General features: G+C 40.3%; 1 protein-coding gene across 4 annotated transcripts in view; it reads left to right on the top strand.

Annotated features, from left to right (window-relative positions):
* zmynd11 (zinc finger, MYND-type containing 11) overlaps positions 1–16515 on the top strand; it is a 199753-nt gene that overhangs the window by 115076 nt on the left and 68162 nt on the right. For all 4 annotated transcript variants that reach the window (XM_087987554.1, XM_087987552.1, XM_087987553.1 and 1 more), the window contains 2 exons: positions 10059–10151; positions 10895–10982. In XM_087987554.1, coding sequence (XP_087843680.1) covers positions 10059–10151; positions 10895–10982 — 181 coding nt within the window. The remainder of the gene's footprint in view (positions 1–10058; positions 10152–10894; positions 10983–16515) is intronic.

Here is a 16515-nt window from a genome sequence, read left to right as displayed (position 1 = left end):
GTTACTTATGCACAAACACAGAAAGCTAGCACACAGCTGAAGCAGGTAATCTGGAAGGCTAATGGAATGTTGGCTATTATTTCAAGGCGATTGGAGTGTAAGAATAGGTAGATCTTACTGAAAATGTGCAAAATGCCGCTGAGACCATGTCTGGAGTACTGTGGGTAATTTTCATAGAATCATAGAACCCACTCCCTACCCTATCCCTGTGACCCTGCATTTTCCATGGCTAATCCACCTAACCTGCACATCGTTGAACTATGGGGGGAAACTGGAACACCTGGAGGAACCTAAGTAGGCATGGGGAGAAGGTGCAAACTCCACACACAGTCGCCCAAGGATAGAATCGAACCCAAGGAAGATTTCGGTAAAGCTATTTATAGGCACTGGTCGGACCACAGATGGAATACTGTGAATAGTTTTTGTACCCTTATGTAAAGAGAGATATACAGGGCAACCTCAAAGAACAAAGAAAATTTACAGCCCAGGAACAGGCCCTTCAGCCCTCCAAGCCTGAGCTGATCCACATCTACTGTCTAAACCTGTCGCTCAATTCCTAAGCAGTCGTATCTCTCTGAACCCCACCTACTAATGCATCTGTCCAGACGCATCTTAAATGAATCTAGTGTGCCTGCCTCTACTACCTCTGCTGGCAATGCGTTCCAGGCACCTACCACCCTCTGTGTAAAGTACTTGCCGCGTGTATCTCCCTTAAACTTTTCACCTCTCATCTTAAAAGCGTGACCTCTCATTATTGAATCCTTCACTCTGGGGGAAAAAGCTTATCTCTATCTACCCTGTCTATATCCTTCATGATTTTGTAGACCTCAATCAGGTACCCCCTCAATCTCCTTTTTTCTAATGGAAACAAACCTAACCTAGTCAACCTCTCTTCATAGCTAGCATCTTCCACACCAGGCAACATCCACGTAAACATTCTCTGCCCCCTCTACAAAGCGTCCACATCCTTTTGGTAATGTGGCGACCAGAACTGAAAGCAGTATTCTAAATGCAGCAGAACCAAAGTCTTGTACAATTTTAACATGACCTACCAGCTATTACACTCAATATCCTGTCCACTGAAGGCAAGCATACCATATGCCTTCTTGAGCACTCTATCCACCTGTGCAGCAACCTCCAGGGTACAATAGACCTTAACTCCTCTGCTCATCAACTTTTCCCAAGACTCTTCTGTTTACTGGAGATTCGCTTGAGAATTAGACTTCCCAAAATGCATCACCATACATTTTCCCGAATTGAACTCCAACCTTCCACTTCTCCGCCCAACTCTCCAGTCTGTCTGTCTCTCCACCAATCTGTGTGCCATCTGCAAACTTGCTGATCGTACCAACAGTGCCCTCTTCCAGATCATTTATGTATATCACAAACAGCAGTGGCCCCAGCACTGATCCCTGTGGAACACCCCTGGTCATCTTTCTCCATTTCGAGAAACTCCCTTCAACTACTACTCTCTGTCTCCTGTTGCTCAACCAGTTCCTTATCAAAGCTAGAACACCCTGCACACCATGTGACTTCACCTTCTCTATTAGTTTACCATGGGGAACCTTATCAAATGTCTTACCAAAGTGCATGTATATGTCATCTATAGCCTTTCCTTCATCTATCAACTTGGTTGCTTCCTCAAAGAACTCTAAGTTGATAAGGCTCGAACTCCCCCACACAGAACCATGTTGCCTATCGCTGATAAGTCCATTCTTTTCTAAATATAAATGGATCCTATCCCTCAGTACCTTCTCCAGCAACTTTCCCACCACTGACATCAGGCTCACTGGTCTGTAGCTACCCGGAATATCCCTACGACTCTTCTTGTACAGAGGGACAACATGAGCAACCCTGCAGTCCTCCGGCACCTGACCTGTGTTTAAGGGTGCTACAAAGATATCTGTCAGGGCCACAGCTATTTCCTCTCTCACCTCCCTCAGCAACCTGGGATAGATGCCATCCAGTCCTGGGGATTAGTCCACCTTAATATCCTTTAGCCTACCCAACACATCTTCCCTACTTAATGTGATCCAGAGTAATCAAGTCTATTCTAGTCTCACCATTCACCATGTTCTTCTCCTCAGTGAACACTGATGCAAAGTAATCATTCAGAATCTCTCCCATTCTCTCAGATTCAACGCACAGTCTCCCTTCCATATCCTTTAATGGACCAATCCTTTCTCTAGTTGCCCACTAGCTACTTATAAAAGAATAAAAGGCTTTGGGATTCTCCTTACTTCTGCTCGCTAAAGCTATTCATGACCCCATTTAGCCCGCTTGATTCCTCGTTTAAGACTGGTCCTACTCTCCTGATATTCCTCCAAGGCCTGTTCTGTTAGCTGCCTGGACCTATCTACGCTTCCCTTTTCCTCTTGGCTAGTCGTACGATTTCTCCTGTCATCCGCTAGTCGTACGATTTCTCCTGTCATCCGCTAGTCGTACGATTTCTCCTGTCATCCGCTAGTCGTACGATTTCTCCTGTCATCCGCTAGTCGTACGATTTCTCCTGTCATCCGCTAGTCGTACGATTTCTCCTGTCATCCGCTAGTCGTACGATTTCTCCTGTCATCCGCTAGTCGTACGATTTCTCCTGTCATCCGCTAGTCGTACGATTTCTCCTGTCATCCGCTAGTCGTACGATTTCTCCTGTCATCCGCTAGTCGTACGATTTCTCCTGTCATCCGCTAGTCGTACGATTTCTCCGGTCATCCGCTAGTCGTACGATTTCTCCTGTCATCCGCTAGTCGTACGATTTCTCCGGTCATCCGCTAGTGGTCGGATTTCTCCGGTCATCCGCTAGTCGTACGATTTCTCCGGTCACCCGCTAGTCGTACGATTTCTCCTGTCATCCGCTAGTCGTACGATTTCTCCTGTCATCCGCTAGTCGTACGATTTCTCATGTCATCCGCTAGTCGTACGATGTCTCCTGTCAACCGCTAGTCGTACGATGTCTCCTATAAACCGCTAGTCGTACAGTTTCTCCTGTCAACCGCTAGTCGTACAATGTCTCCTGTCAACCGCTAGTCGTACGATGTCTCCTATAAACCGCTGGTCGTACAATTTCTCATGTCATCCGCTAGTCGTACGATGTCTCCTGTCAACCGCTAGTCGTACGATGTCTCCTATGAACCGCTAGTCGTACAATTTCTCCTGTCATCAGCTAGTCGTACGATTTCTCCTGTCATCAGCTAGTCGTACGATTTCTCCTGTCATCAGCTAGTCGTACGATTTCTCCTGTCATCCGCTAGTCGTACGATTTCTCCTGTCAACCGTTAGTCGTGCGATTTCTCCTGTCAACCGTTAGTCGTACGATATCTCCTGCCATCCGCTAGTCGTACGATTTCTCCTGTCAACCGCTAGTTGTACGATTTCTCCTGTCATCCACAGGACTATCGACTATCGAACGACACAGGTTGGAAGCATTTTGTTCGGATAATTGAATGTTCGGATAACACAGTTTACCCAAGCATCGGGACCTTGAAATTGTTCAGATAATCCAAAACTTGGATAATCAATGTTCGGATAACCGAGGTGGTTCTGTACTGGCATTGAAGGCAGTCCAGAGAAGAGGAATTAAATTGATTCTGGATACGGATTGACTTTCTTAGGAGAAATTGAATAGGTTGAGCTTGATCTCATTGGAGTTCAGGAGAATGAGAGGTAGCCTTTTTGAAACATATGGGATTCTTTAGGGGCTTGACAAGGTAGATGCAGAGAGATTGTTACCCCTTGTGGAAGAGTATAGGACCAGATGGTATAATCTCAGAGCAGGGAATTGCCCATTTGAGACACAGATGAGGAGGATTTTCTCCTGAGGCTGATTAATCTGCTGGATTATTTACTTCGGAGATCTGTACAAGTTGGGTTGCTAAGTATGTTCAAGGTGGAGAAGACTGATATTTAATCAATAAGGGAACCAAGGTTTATGTGCAAAAGGCAGGAAATGGAGTATTATTAGATCAGATATCAAAAGAAACATATTAGAAAATATGGGCCCTTTGCAGACTGAGTGGACAATTTAGAATGGAGAATAAGGAAATGTGAGAGAAACTAAACATTTCGTATGGGCAGAATCTTTATGGGGGTCTGTGCAGGATGGATTATGACGAGATGTGTGGCAGAAAGACCTTGCCACATTTGCTGGCTCAAACTTGATGGCAGGAGAATCTTGCTCCAGCATTGTGCTTTTGACACACGCAGAGGTGAGTTGCCTTTGGGGCCACACAAGAAACTCAGTTAAACGGTACTGCAAGGACTCTGACTCAAGATATAGCTCCCAGCTCATGGACTGAAATAGACTGTATTTTCCAGGCTCTTCACTCATTGTCATAGTGCTTGCACTAGCTTAGTAGATGGTTACAGCATCATTACCTTGCCTTTTTGTACATTGCCCTCTCAGCCACAGCATCCAGGCTCACGTTACTTCTGTCTCAACTTGCCATTTAGTGTAAACTCAAAGGCGTAAAGCTTGTTGTGGTTGTTAGCAAGCCTCAGTATAGTCAAAAGGGGTAGTCTTTTGTCAGAGGGAACAATCAGCATAGAAAGTCAAGAGCAGTCTCCAATAACAGTGCAAGGGCTTAGTCTCTTAGTCAGTCACTTGGGGGTCAGAGTCAGGATTCTCTCATAAGAGGCAAGGAGCTAAAAGTCGAGCAACCCCATCACCCTTCTCCACTTTATGCCCGATTGTGTGTTGTTGTTTCCTTTTGGAATGAGAGATGAAGAAGCATTAATGGAGATGAAAATGGTCGGCATTGCTGTTGTGTTTGGTGCAGCTGGGGAAGCGTCCACAGCGAATGAGTAGGCAGCATTGGGGAATTGGTGGGAAGGTAAGTAGTGAGGATGACACAAGGAGGCTACAGAGGAATATAGACAGGTAGAGCGAGTGGGCAAAATTGGCAGATGGAATATAATATGGGAAAATATGAGGTTGTGGCATTTTGGCAGGAAGAATAGAAGTGATATATATTATTTAATTGAAGAAAGACTGCAGAAGGCTACCAAATAGTAGGATTTGGGAGTCCTCGCCTATGAATCTCACAAAGCTGGCATTCATGTTCAATGGGTAAAGGGAAGGCAAATGGAATGTTGGTCTTCAATAGGAATCTAGCATGAAAGTAGAGAGGTTTTGCCAAAACTACATAAAGACACTAGTCAAACCATAGCTGTAACACTGTGAACAGTTTGGGCCTCCTTGTCTAAGGAAATAAAACTGGCATTAGAGGCAGTCCACATACATACAGTTCACTGAATTGGTGTGTTTCGAGAGACAGTCTTATATGGAGAGTTTGAGTAGATTGGACTTGCACTCGTTAGAATTTAGAAGAATAAGAGGTGACCTTATTGAAACATCTAAGATTCTTAGGGGACTTGACAGCGTAGATGTGGAGAAGTTGTTTCCGTTGTGGCATAGTCTGAGATTAGATGGCATAACCTCAGATTAAGAACCTATTTAAAACAGATAAGCGTTTTTTTTCTGAACTTGTGGAATTCTTTATGACAAAGGGCTGTCAAGGCTGAGTCAGCTAGGGTTAAGTATGTTCAAAGCTGGGATGAATTCATTTTTAATCAGTTAGGGAAAAGCAGTTTAAAGGGAAAAGACAAAAAAGTGAAGTTAAGGAATGTTAGATCAGCCAAGATCTCATTGAATAAGACCATACGTCATTGGATTAAAAGTAACGCAATCAAAGAGGATTTAAGTACTGGTTTTAAAAAGTCTTGCTTAAATTGTATAGAACCTTGTTGAAACTGCCACTGAGTGTTATGTACAATTCTGGTGGCAGCAGAAATATTTCCCCCTGTTTGCAGGGCCTGGAATAAAGGGACTAAGCCTCAGAATAAGAGGCTGGCCATTTAGAATTGTGGAAGAATATCCTACTTTTCTGAGGAAGGGTCATTGGACCCAAAACGTTAACTCTCATTTCTTTTCACCTGCTGAGCTTTTCCAACAACTTCTGTTTTTGTTTCTAAAATAAAGTTGTATTCAATTTCAAAGCTTCAATATTGCACATGTTTTCTTAGCCAAACAGGTTGCTTTGAACATAATACTGCTATCCAAAATAAAGTCTTTCGTTTGTTTCACCCAAAAACCTGCATTCTGAAGAGTTTGATCTTATTGTAAACTTGCCTTTAACTGATGAAAAAGATTTTGTTTGGCCTGCTCGGTCTTTTAAAAATAATTATCCAGAGTTTCAAAGTCAAATTTTATTGCTTGTAATCTTAAAAATATTTAATGTTTAACAACAGTAAGTAAAATACTTTGGTGTCTGTGTCCAAATTTTTGATTAAGTGGTAATGAAAGTTTGATGGCATATTTATTAGTACTGTTATGATGGTTCTCCACTCCTTTTGTTTTCCCCAACTAAACTTCGTTGCCTCTTGAGATTTAGTGTTTTTAATCTCGCTTGACAAACTTCGGATATGAATGTTGCAATAGCATCATTAAGTTAGTTGATATAGTCACTGTTTGGCTTTATTTATACAACATAGTTTTATATCATGTTTCAATCCTAGAAATTGGCCTTTGGGCCTTCTAATTATTTATTTTATTTTGTTTATTATGTACTAAATCTCAAGTCAATCATGGTTGCAAGAACGAAAATGAATTCTAATTTATTTTGAGTCATTCGAGGTGCTTGCCCATAGATCATTTTTATGTGACTGATCTACACACTGGTGCATATTGAACTCAGATGTTGCAATAAAACTTTAGGGGAAGGCGATAAAAGTAAGATTTATTCTTCAAAGTAATAAAGGTTTATTTAAAAAGGGACTTCAGAATTAGGTAAGAAAAGGGAGCACTCTTTCTCTACCCCAGTACCCTCCAAAACATTGTGCAAATAGTCCTTAATATTTAGATAAACCTGAACCGATTTAAGAATGCTATGCAATCAGTTATCCCAGGCATCATAAAACTTGCATTTGTCGGAAGTTGCCATTTTGAACATGGTTTCTGTGAATAACAAATATTTGTGAATTCCAAATTAGGTATAATGTTTGGCAGAAATGTGTTTGCTTTACAAACACATTTAGCAAGTGCAAAACCTCAAGCTGTATAAAGAAGTTTCTAAACATGGATCGCAACTTGGTGAATCACTAATTTTTTTTATTAAAGGGTACAGTGATGGCAACATGAAATGTCTTGCTTTTGAAATTGAGAAATGATGAGACCTTCATTTTAAAAAATCTGTACCTTTTTTAAGGTTATCATTCTGCTGGTTCAAATCTGAACACCTTTGCCTTTGGCTGGTGAGCTACTCTAGGTCATTGACTTGTGCATCAAATTAGATTCCCAAAAAAAGCTTGTGGGTTATGTTTTAATTTTCAACATTTTTTTTTCAAAACCATGCAGTCAATCTTGTAATGGAAGACAAAAGTGAAATTTATAACAGGATCAGGCTTTGGTGATACTGAGGGAATTGAGAGTTTGAAAATATAGCCATCAGAGCAGAGAAAGCTGAAAGATTTAATTTTAAAAGAAAACTCTGATGAAGGTGAATAGGGAAAGATTACTCCTGAGGAGTTGGTGATAAGATGCAATCAATTTAAAATTGTCACTTCTGGAGCCAGAAGTACAATTAAAAGAGAGAGCTTGATAACCAGCAGTTAGCATGGAATTTAATTTGCAAATAATAATTAAGGCAGAAATTGTTGACTTTTAGTTTGAAAGGAGAAAGTAAAAGCACAAATGAAATTGAGGAATATTGGAAGAGAGTAGTTGGATTAGTTTTAAGTTGTTTGTTAAAAACTTAGATCACCTTTTAACTTATGTAAAATCTAAAAAGCATTGTAGTCTTAGTTTTGCAGTGCCTTAATATATCTTCAATTAGATGTCAGAAATTCAATATTGAATGAATGTTTGCACCAGAAATTTGTGTTCAATTAAGTTCAAGATTACTTTTCTTTCAGATGTTATTGAGATTGAGATGGGATTTTATACCACTTGAAAATATGTGCTTCAACGTACAAGGATATTGCATGTTTTCTGAGTAACCATTTACCAAAAACCTTTTTGATCTTTTCATTACTTCATGTCAAATTAATTTTTTTAAAGTGAAAAGTCAATTTATAGCTTTTTGGACAAAATGTATTTGAATCTAGTCAAATAGAGATATGCATAGGAAACTGGATAAAAACAATGACTGCAGATGCTGGAAACCAGATTCTGGATTAGTGGGGCTGGAAGAGCACAGCAATTCAGGCAGCATTCGAGGACAGGCAAAATCGACGTTTCGGGCAAAAGCCCTTCATCAGGAATAAAAAGGGGCTTTTGCCCGAAACGTCGATTTTGCCTGTCCTCGGATGCTGCCTGAATTGCTGTGCTCTTCCAGCCCCACTAATCCAGAAATAGGAAACTGGATGCCAAGTTATGTAGAATTACATAGAAAATGCAGCTGGGAAACAGAATGATTAGCCTAATTAGTGCATTTTAGTGTTTATCCTCCAGCCAGAGTCTTGATCACATGCCTGCCCTGCTCTCTTTATTGTTTGATTGCTGATCTAACCTATTCTTAAATGTTGACATTGTCTCTGCTTCAATCAAAACGCCCCTGGTGCATAGCCTCGCAAATCCGATGTGAAGAAAATTCTCTTTCTCTCCTCTCTCTCCTAACCCAAGAAGGTTGACTAAGGCAGGGCAGTGGATGTAGTCTATATGGACTTGAGTAAGGCCTTTGATAACATTCCACATGGGGTAGGCTGTTCTGGAAGGTTAGATTGCATGGAATCCAGGGGGAGCTGACAAGTTGGATACACAATTGGCTTGATGGTAGGAAGCATAGAGTAATAGTGGAAGGATGCTTGTTGAACTGGAGGCCTGTGACTATTCAAGTGCCTCAGGACTCGGTACTGGGCCCATTGCTGTTTGTTATCTATATCACTGGTTTGAAGAGAATGTACAAGGCATGATTAGTAAATTTGCGGATGACACTAAAATAGGAGGTAATGTGGACAGTGAGGAACGTTGTCAGAAATTGCAGCAGGACCTTGATCACCCGGAGGAGTGGAATGAGAAATGGCAAATGGAGTTTTATATAGATATGTGTGAGGTCTTGCATTTTGGAAAGTCAAATTGAGGTAGGAGTTTTGTGGTGAATGGTAGGGCCTTAAGGAGTGTAATGGAACAAAAGGACCTTAGAGTTCAAGTGCACAGTTCTCTGAAAGTGGAGTCACTGGTAGACAGGGCAGTAATGAAGGCTTTTGGCACACTGGCCTTCATCAGTTAGGGCATTGAGTATAGAAGTTGGGAAGTTATGTTGTAGTTGTACAGGATATTGGTGAGGCCGGACTTGGAGTTTTGGTCACCTTGCTATAGGAAGAATGTTATTAAACTGGAAAGAGTTCAGAAGAAATTTGCAAGGGTGTTGCCAGGACTTAATGGTCTGAGCCAAAGAGAGAGGTTGGACCAGCTAGGACTTTTTTCTTTAGAGCACAGGCAACTAAAGGGGGACCTGAGAGAACTGTATAAGATTGTGAGAGGCATGGATAGGGTGAATGCACTCCGCCTTTTTCCCAGGGTTGGAGAATTGAGGGCTATAAGACATCAGTTTAAGATTAGAAGGAAAAGAATAAAAAGGAACCTGAGGGGCAACTTTTTTTACGCAGAGAGCGTGGTATGCATATGGAATGAACTGCCAGTGGAAGTGGTTGGCTGGGGTGGGGGCGAAGGTTTAGAAGGATATGGGCCAAGTGCAGGAAAATGGGGTTAGCGTGGGTGGATATTTTGGTTGGCATGGACCAGTATGTGCCAAAGGACTTGTCTCCGTGCTGTTGAACTCTGAGTCTCTCTCTGACTCTAAGTCGCTTGCAGTTAATCTCCCATATTAGTGAGCTGTTTGTGAGCCCTTTATACGAGCTCAATATCTTTCCTGTAGTGTGGATTATAAAGCTAGCTGTGTTTATACAAAGATTTTATGTTGATTCACTATTGCATCTCAACTTCTATATTCTACGTCTCCTGCAGTAAAAATTGGTACTGCATTAGCAAGTATGTGTCTCAGGCAAACGACTGACTGAAGTTTTTAATTTCGGTTTTACATGTGTACAAAATATTTTTGCAGGCCTCAGAACTCGGTAAAAAAGGAAAGGAGAGCAAGCATCCAATGTACAGGAGATTGGTGCACACGCCTATAGACGTTGCCAGCATACAAGAGGTAAGTAAAGAACCGGCATAGTTAAACCTTTTGCAATTGGGCATTTATTATATTAAGTCCATATCTATTGGAAATTTAATGTACCAAGGATGGAAGATTCCAGATGGGTAGAAAAACAAAAGAAACTGTTGTCATTTTCCTTCAAGTAGAGAAGATTAAGGGAAAATTTGAAAATACCTTTTTCAGTAACAGAAGTGTTGGTAAACGGTGGGTGCAAATTTAAGCTAATTGACAAAAGAGGCAGTGACAGCAACATCACTTTCTGCAAATGTACTGCTCTTAAGGTAATGCAAGCTGGCTCAGTTTTCAAAAGGCAATTAAATAAATACCTGAAGAAGTCAAAAATGTGGTGCTGTGTGTAAAGTGCAAAGGAAATGGAATTAATTGGATATCTCCAAAGAATCATCAAGGCATGAAGAACCAACTGGCCACCTTCTGTGCCATATCATTTTATGATGAATGCAAACAGTTGTCATTAGTGTTCTGACTTTGGTGTCACTGAGTTATGAGGCCTCCCAATATAAAGTAAATTTTAAAACTTCTAAAATTGTATAAACAATGAAGTTAAATGCTCAATTCTACATTTTTGGAATGTATTTTCTCAAAATGGTAATAAAAATCGCATTCAATCAAATCCTTCAAAATAAAACAGATATTGAGTAATTAGTTCTATTAAACTAATGATCTTGCAGTGAGATTTAGTGCTCAAAGAATTTGTAACATTGTTCCAATTTCCTTCTCAGAAACTGAATGAAAACAAATATAGAAGTTTTGATGAGTTTAAATCTGATGCCCAGTTGCTTCTTCACAACACTATACTATTCTATGGAGGTAAGATTGTTATTATTACTTAATCTGGTTTTTATTTATTTGAGCAAAGGCATGCTATTAGACTGGCAATTCAGGCACTTGCCATGCTAATGTGCTATGCCATTGGATAATTATTTCATATCTAAATCTGTGCTAATGTCTTGGACAAAGAGACAGTAATTGTATAAGTTTGCTGATGGCACAAAGCCAGGTGAAAATATAAGGTCTGAAGAGAACAGGCTGCAAACAGACATTGTTTAAGTGAGTGAGCAAGGAGTTGGCAGACAGAATATAACATTATGAATGTAAAATTACTCACTTTGGTGGTAGAAACAAAGCGCAGAATATTTGTTATAAGGTATGATATTGTAAATGTTGATGTTCAGAGGAACTTGAAAATCGTCAAAAAAGGAACTCAGATTGGTAACAGGCAAGTACAGCAAGCAATCAAGAATACATTAATATCTGGAAAGAGCAGATTTGCCTTATGAGGAAAGTTAGGCAGGCTAGGTCTGTATCCTCTGGAATTTAGAAGAGTCAGAAGTGACTTTATTGAAACGTAAAATCCTGAGGGAGCTTCACTGGGTGGATGTTGAAAGGATGTTTCCTCTGGTGGGTGAATCTAGAGGTAGGGGGTTAACATTTAAAAAGGGGGAGCTGCCTATTTAAAACACCTGAGGAAACATTTTTTTCTGAGGGTTGAGTCTTTGGAATTCACTTCCTCAGAAAGCAATGGATACAGAATCTTTAAATGTTTTGAAGGAAGAGAGAACTTCTTGATTGTAAAGGAGATGAAAGGTAGTTAGGGATGTACATTAATGTAGCATTGAGAATAAAATCAGATCAACAATGATCTTCTTGAATGGTAGAACAGACTTGAAGTGCTGATTGACCTACTGTTGTTCCTACTCGTGTATAAGGCTAATGGCATATTGACCTTTTTGCAAGAGGATTGGTGTGCAGGAATAAAGACATTTTACTACAGTTGTACAGGGCTTTAGGAATAGCACATTTGGAATACTGTGTGAAATACCGTCTCTATATTTAAGGACACTGAAGATATTTTAGATTTGTCCCTAGAATGTTAAGGTTTTCCTATGATGAAAGGTTGAGTAAGTTGAGTCTATATTCTCTAAAGTTTGGGAGATGAGAGGCATGTAACTGAAACAAACAAGGTTCTGAAGGGGCTTAACAAGGTAGCCGCTGAGAGGTTGTTTCTGTTGGCTGAGGAGCATTCAAGACCAAATTCAATGGATTCCTAAGGAATTGGGAATATAAGGACAATGTGGGACTGTGGAATGTACTCAACTGAACATTCGTAGATTTCTGAGATAGATAATTCCCAAGATTCATAACCCATTGTGTGACTTTTATTTTTCCTCATCACAGACCTAAGAGATCAACCTCTTATTCTAAAATTGACCCTGTGTTCTATGTTCTCCAACTAGGGAAAACATTTTTGTGATATCTTCTGTGTTGAACCCTTTCAGAATTGTATACATTTCAGTGAAATTACCTTTCATTCTTTAAACTTCAGGGGGAGCACTCGGTTCTCATTATCCATAAGGGACAGGGATTCAGACTTCCCACAGATAACAAAAAATGTGGATGCCACTAAGGCCCTCTCCTATTTAATCAATACACACTCCTCCAAATAAACATATGCTTTCTAATGTTCGAAAAGCATCAACACATTAAAATGTGGCAATACCTAAAAGAAAATGATGTAATTAATAAAATAGTATAAAATAAATATTATTATACTGTGCATGTCATTCTTAGAGTAATTTTTAGGAAGGCAAGATGAGAAGCAATTATGTAGCACAATATTATGATTATGAGGTTGTTGTGTGGATGTCAGAGAGACGGGTGAAGTTAAAGATACTAAACAGCCAAACACTGTTGACCCAGGAGTTGGAAGCTGGAGGCACGGGGTTTGTGATTCTTCTCCTGGCTTTTGTAAAGAGAATCATTATGGGGAGCTGTGATGTCTTTTTCTTTCTTTATCATGAGCAAGCATTTACCAGAGCAATTGTCAATTCATCCTGAGAAATCTTTTAATTTGGTTATGCAGTTGACAATATTGTAATCTTTTCAACATTTTTGTATATCCTTGGTCTGACGAACGTGTACAAAAGTATGCTTTAACTGTCATCTTGTGCTATTTTTGCACAGTTTGGATCATTAAAGGCTACATTTACACAATTTTCTTTGATAGAAACAAAGAAGATACGAACAGAAAGTAGGCCATTCAACCCCTCAAGCCTGTTATGCCATTTATTATGATCATGGCTGACCATTGCGCTCAATAACCTAATCATCCTCCCTCAAAATACATTGATGCCTTTGGCCACAAGAGCTATATCTATCTCCTTCGTGAAAACGCACCATGTTTCAGCCTCAACCATTTTCTATGGTGGTTAATGTCACAGTCTGGGGGAGGCAATGGCCTAGTAGTATTATCACTGGATTATTATTCCAGAAATTCAGCTAATATTCTGGGGGCTCAGGTTCAAATTCACCATGGCAGATGGTCGAATTTGAATTCAGTAAAGAATCTGGAAGTAAGGGTCTAATATGACCATGAATCCATTGTCGATTGTCAGAAAGACCCATTTGGTTCATGAATGTCCTTTGGAAATCTGCACTCTGCACTCCCTATGCGCGCGCACACGCACACACACACACACACACACACACACACACACACACACACACACACACACTCTCACACTCACAACCCCCACCCCAGACAGACATACACAGACAAAGACCCACATGCGCACACACATTTTGTGGGGTGAATTTGTCCTTGCAGAATTGCATTGCACTTTGTTCAAAAACTGCATACATTCATGTAGAACTCTGAGCTCAAAAACTGCATGAATTTATGTAAAACTCTTATCTCACTTTTTAGATTAGAATCAATCTAAACATCAGGTCATAGACAGAGAACACAGGGGGGCTAACACCTTCAACATATTGTCTCGCTATCACCATTGTTAACAGCTAACCCGAGAATGCAACTTTTATATAAAAAAAGGTTTTGAGATTTACACATGAAAGAAGTGAAACTATCACTGTATTCTAACAGATGAAAGGCTTAACAGACAATCAATTTTTCAATGTATAATTTCAGTTATATCACACTGCAAATTTTTGCTATAAATTCTGTGTTACGATCAAACCCTCCACTATCACCTGATGAAGGAGCGTCGCTCCAAAAGTTAGTGTGCTTCCAATTAAACCTGTTGGACTATAACCTGGTGTTGTGTGATTTTTAACTTTGTACACCCCAGTCCAACACCAGCATCTCCAAATCTTTGGAAATCTGTCATTGTCATTGTTACCTAGCCAAGCCTACATGTGACTCCAGACCCACAACAATGTGGTTGATTCTAAACTGCCAACTGGGCAATTAGGGATGGACAAAAAATGTTGGCCTAGCCAGCATTTTTGCATGAATGAGTTTTTTTTTTAAAAATGGCTCACCATTGTTTGGGTGAAGAAATTTCTCCTTGTCTCCAGTCCTAAAAGATTTACCCCTTATCCTTAAACTATAACCCCTGGTTCTGGACTCCCCCACCACTGGGAACATCCTTCTTCCATCTAACCTGTCTAGTCTTGTGAGAATTTAATAGGATTTTATAAGATTCCCCCTCATTCTTCTAAACACAGTGGATACAATCCTAATCAACCCAATCTCTCTTCGTGCATTAGTTCTGCCATCCCAGGAGTCAATTTGGTAAACCTATGCTGCACTCTCTAAAGACCAAGAAATTCTTCCTCAGATAAGGAGACTAAAACTGCACCCAGTATTTCAGGAATGGCCTCACCAATGCCCTGTATAATTGCAGCAAAACATAAAATCCTCTTGTAATGAAGGCCAACATACAACTTGCCTTCTTTACTGCTTACTGCACTTATGAATGCTTACTTTGTGACTAGGTTGCACAGGAGCATCCAGGTCATGCTGAACTTTCTCCACTGTCAGTTTGCACCTATTCAGAAATGTACTGCTGAGGCTATATAAAGATCTGGTCAGACCACATTTGGAACATTGTGAGCAGTTTTGGGCCCGGTATCTGAGGAAAGATGTGGTGGGGTTGGAGGGAACCCAGAGGAGTTTTACAAGAATGATCCTGGGTATTTTGGGCTTGTCATAAGAGGAATGGTTGAGGACTTTAGGCTTGTACTTGATAGAGGGGGATTTGATTGAAACTTGCAGGATACTGATCGCCCTGGATAGTGTGGACCTGGTGACGTTTCCACTAATGGGAGAGACTGGGATCCAAGGATGCACAGCCTCAGGGTGAAGGGGAAACCCTTCAGAATTGAGATGAGGAGTTTCTTCAGCCAGAGAGTCGTGACTCTGGAACTCATTGCCTCAGAGGGCTGGGGAGGTCAAGTAATTTAGTGTCTTTTAGGCGGATGGATAGGTTTTTGATTGGTATGGGGATTGAGGGTTATGGGGAAAAAAACAGGAGAACAGGGTTGAGAAACATATCAGTCATGGTTCAATGGGCTGAATGGCTTAATTCTGCTCATGTATCTATTTTATTTTCTGGATGCTGCCTCTTGTTTGCCAGGGTATATCTGTTAAGCAGAGCTTGAGTGTGTTTTCATTATAGTCAAAGGGAGCGCTGCAAAGCAAACTTTGAAGGCTTCACTTAGGAGCTTTGATTTTGTGCCTGACACAACCAATCCAAAAATGGTGTGATCTTCTTCAAAAGCAAGGCCATGTTTGAGGTAGAGTGAAAATGCAGAGAAATCATGAACCAGCAGCTCATTTCAAAATTCAGTCTTGTCTTGAGGGTTCTTTCCTATTTGTAGTAGAACCATTCAGGTGGAGAGTGATAGCAGTCACCTATGTACTTCCACAACCATGCCAAACACCCCAGAATTGTGTTTTAAATGCTTTTGTGCAATTTATTTATCACCTTTAATTTCCTTAGAACTGAATGACTTGTTAAGAGGTGGTTCAGAATCAGCCACACTGCTGAGAGTCTGGAGTTGAATATAGATCAGACCAGGCAGGGGAAGCAGATTTCCTTCCTTAAAGGACATTAGTGAATCAGATGGGCTATTACAGCAATCAATTATCATTCCATGGTCGTCATTACTGAAACTAGCTTTCATATTCTGGATTTATTGATTGAGTTTTAATTCCATCAGCTGTCAGAATGGGATTTGAACCTGCGCCTCCTTACTCCCATTTTTCCTTCCTGTTTCTTTTTACCTAAAATGCTGAGCTTTGGAGTATTGATGTTTTACTTACTATGGTTAAATTTATCCCTCAAGAATGTTCCCACCTGTCCCTTTATTAAAGCCCTATTTACTGTGTGATTTATTCAATTCATCAGGATATTTGTTCCAACCAGTTTACCCACCCCAGTTATAATTTCTTTCAACCTCTTCCACTGGGCAGAAAATACAAAAGCTTAAACCTGTGTACCAACAGATTCAAGAACAGCTTCTTCCCTGCTTTTATTAGACTTCTGAATTGACCCCTCAAATTATAAAGTTAATGTTGATCCTGCTGTTTGTGCATCTT

Source organism: Chiloscyllium plagiosum, unplaced genomic scaffold (assembly GCF_037043375.1).
Source record: "Chiloscyllium plagiosum isolate Xiang-an unplaced genomic scaffold, Cpla_swu_hap1 HiC_scaffold_5, whole genome shotgun sequence".
In the NCBI taxonomy this organism is placed as follows: domain Eukaryota; kingdom Metazoa; phylum Chordata; class Chondrichthyes; order Orectolobiformes; family Hemiscylliidae; genus Chiloscyllium; species Chiloscyllium plagiosum.
Note: the sequence above shows the minus strand (reverse complement) of the source record. Positions and strands in the feature narration are given on the sequence as shown.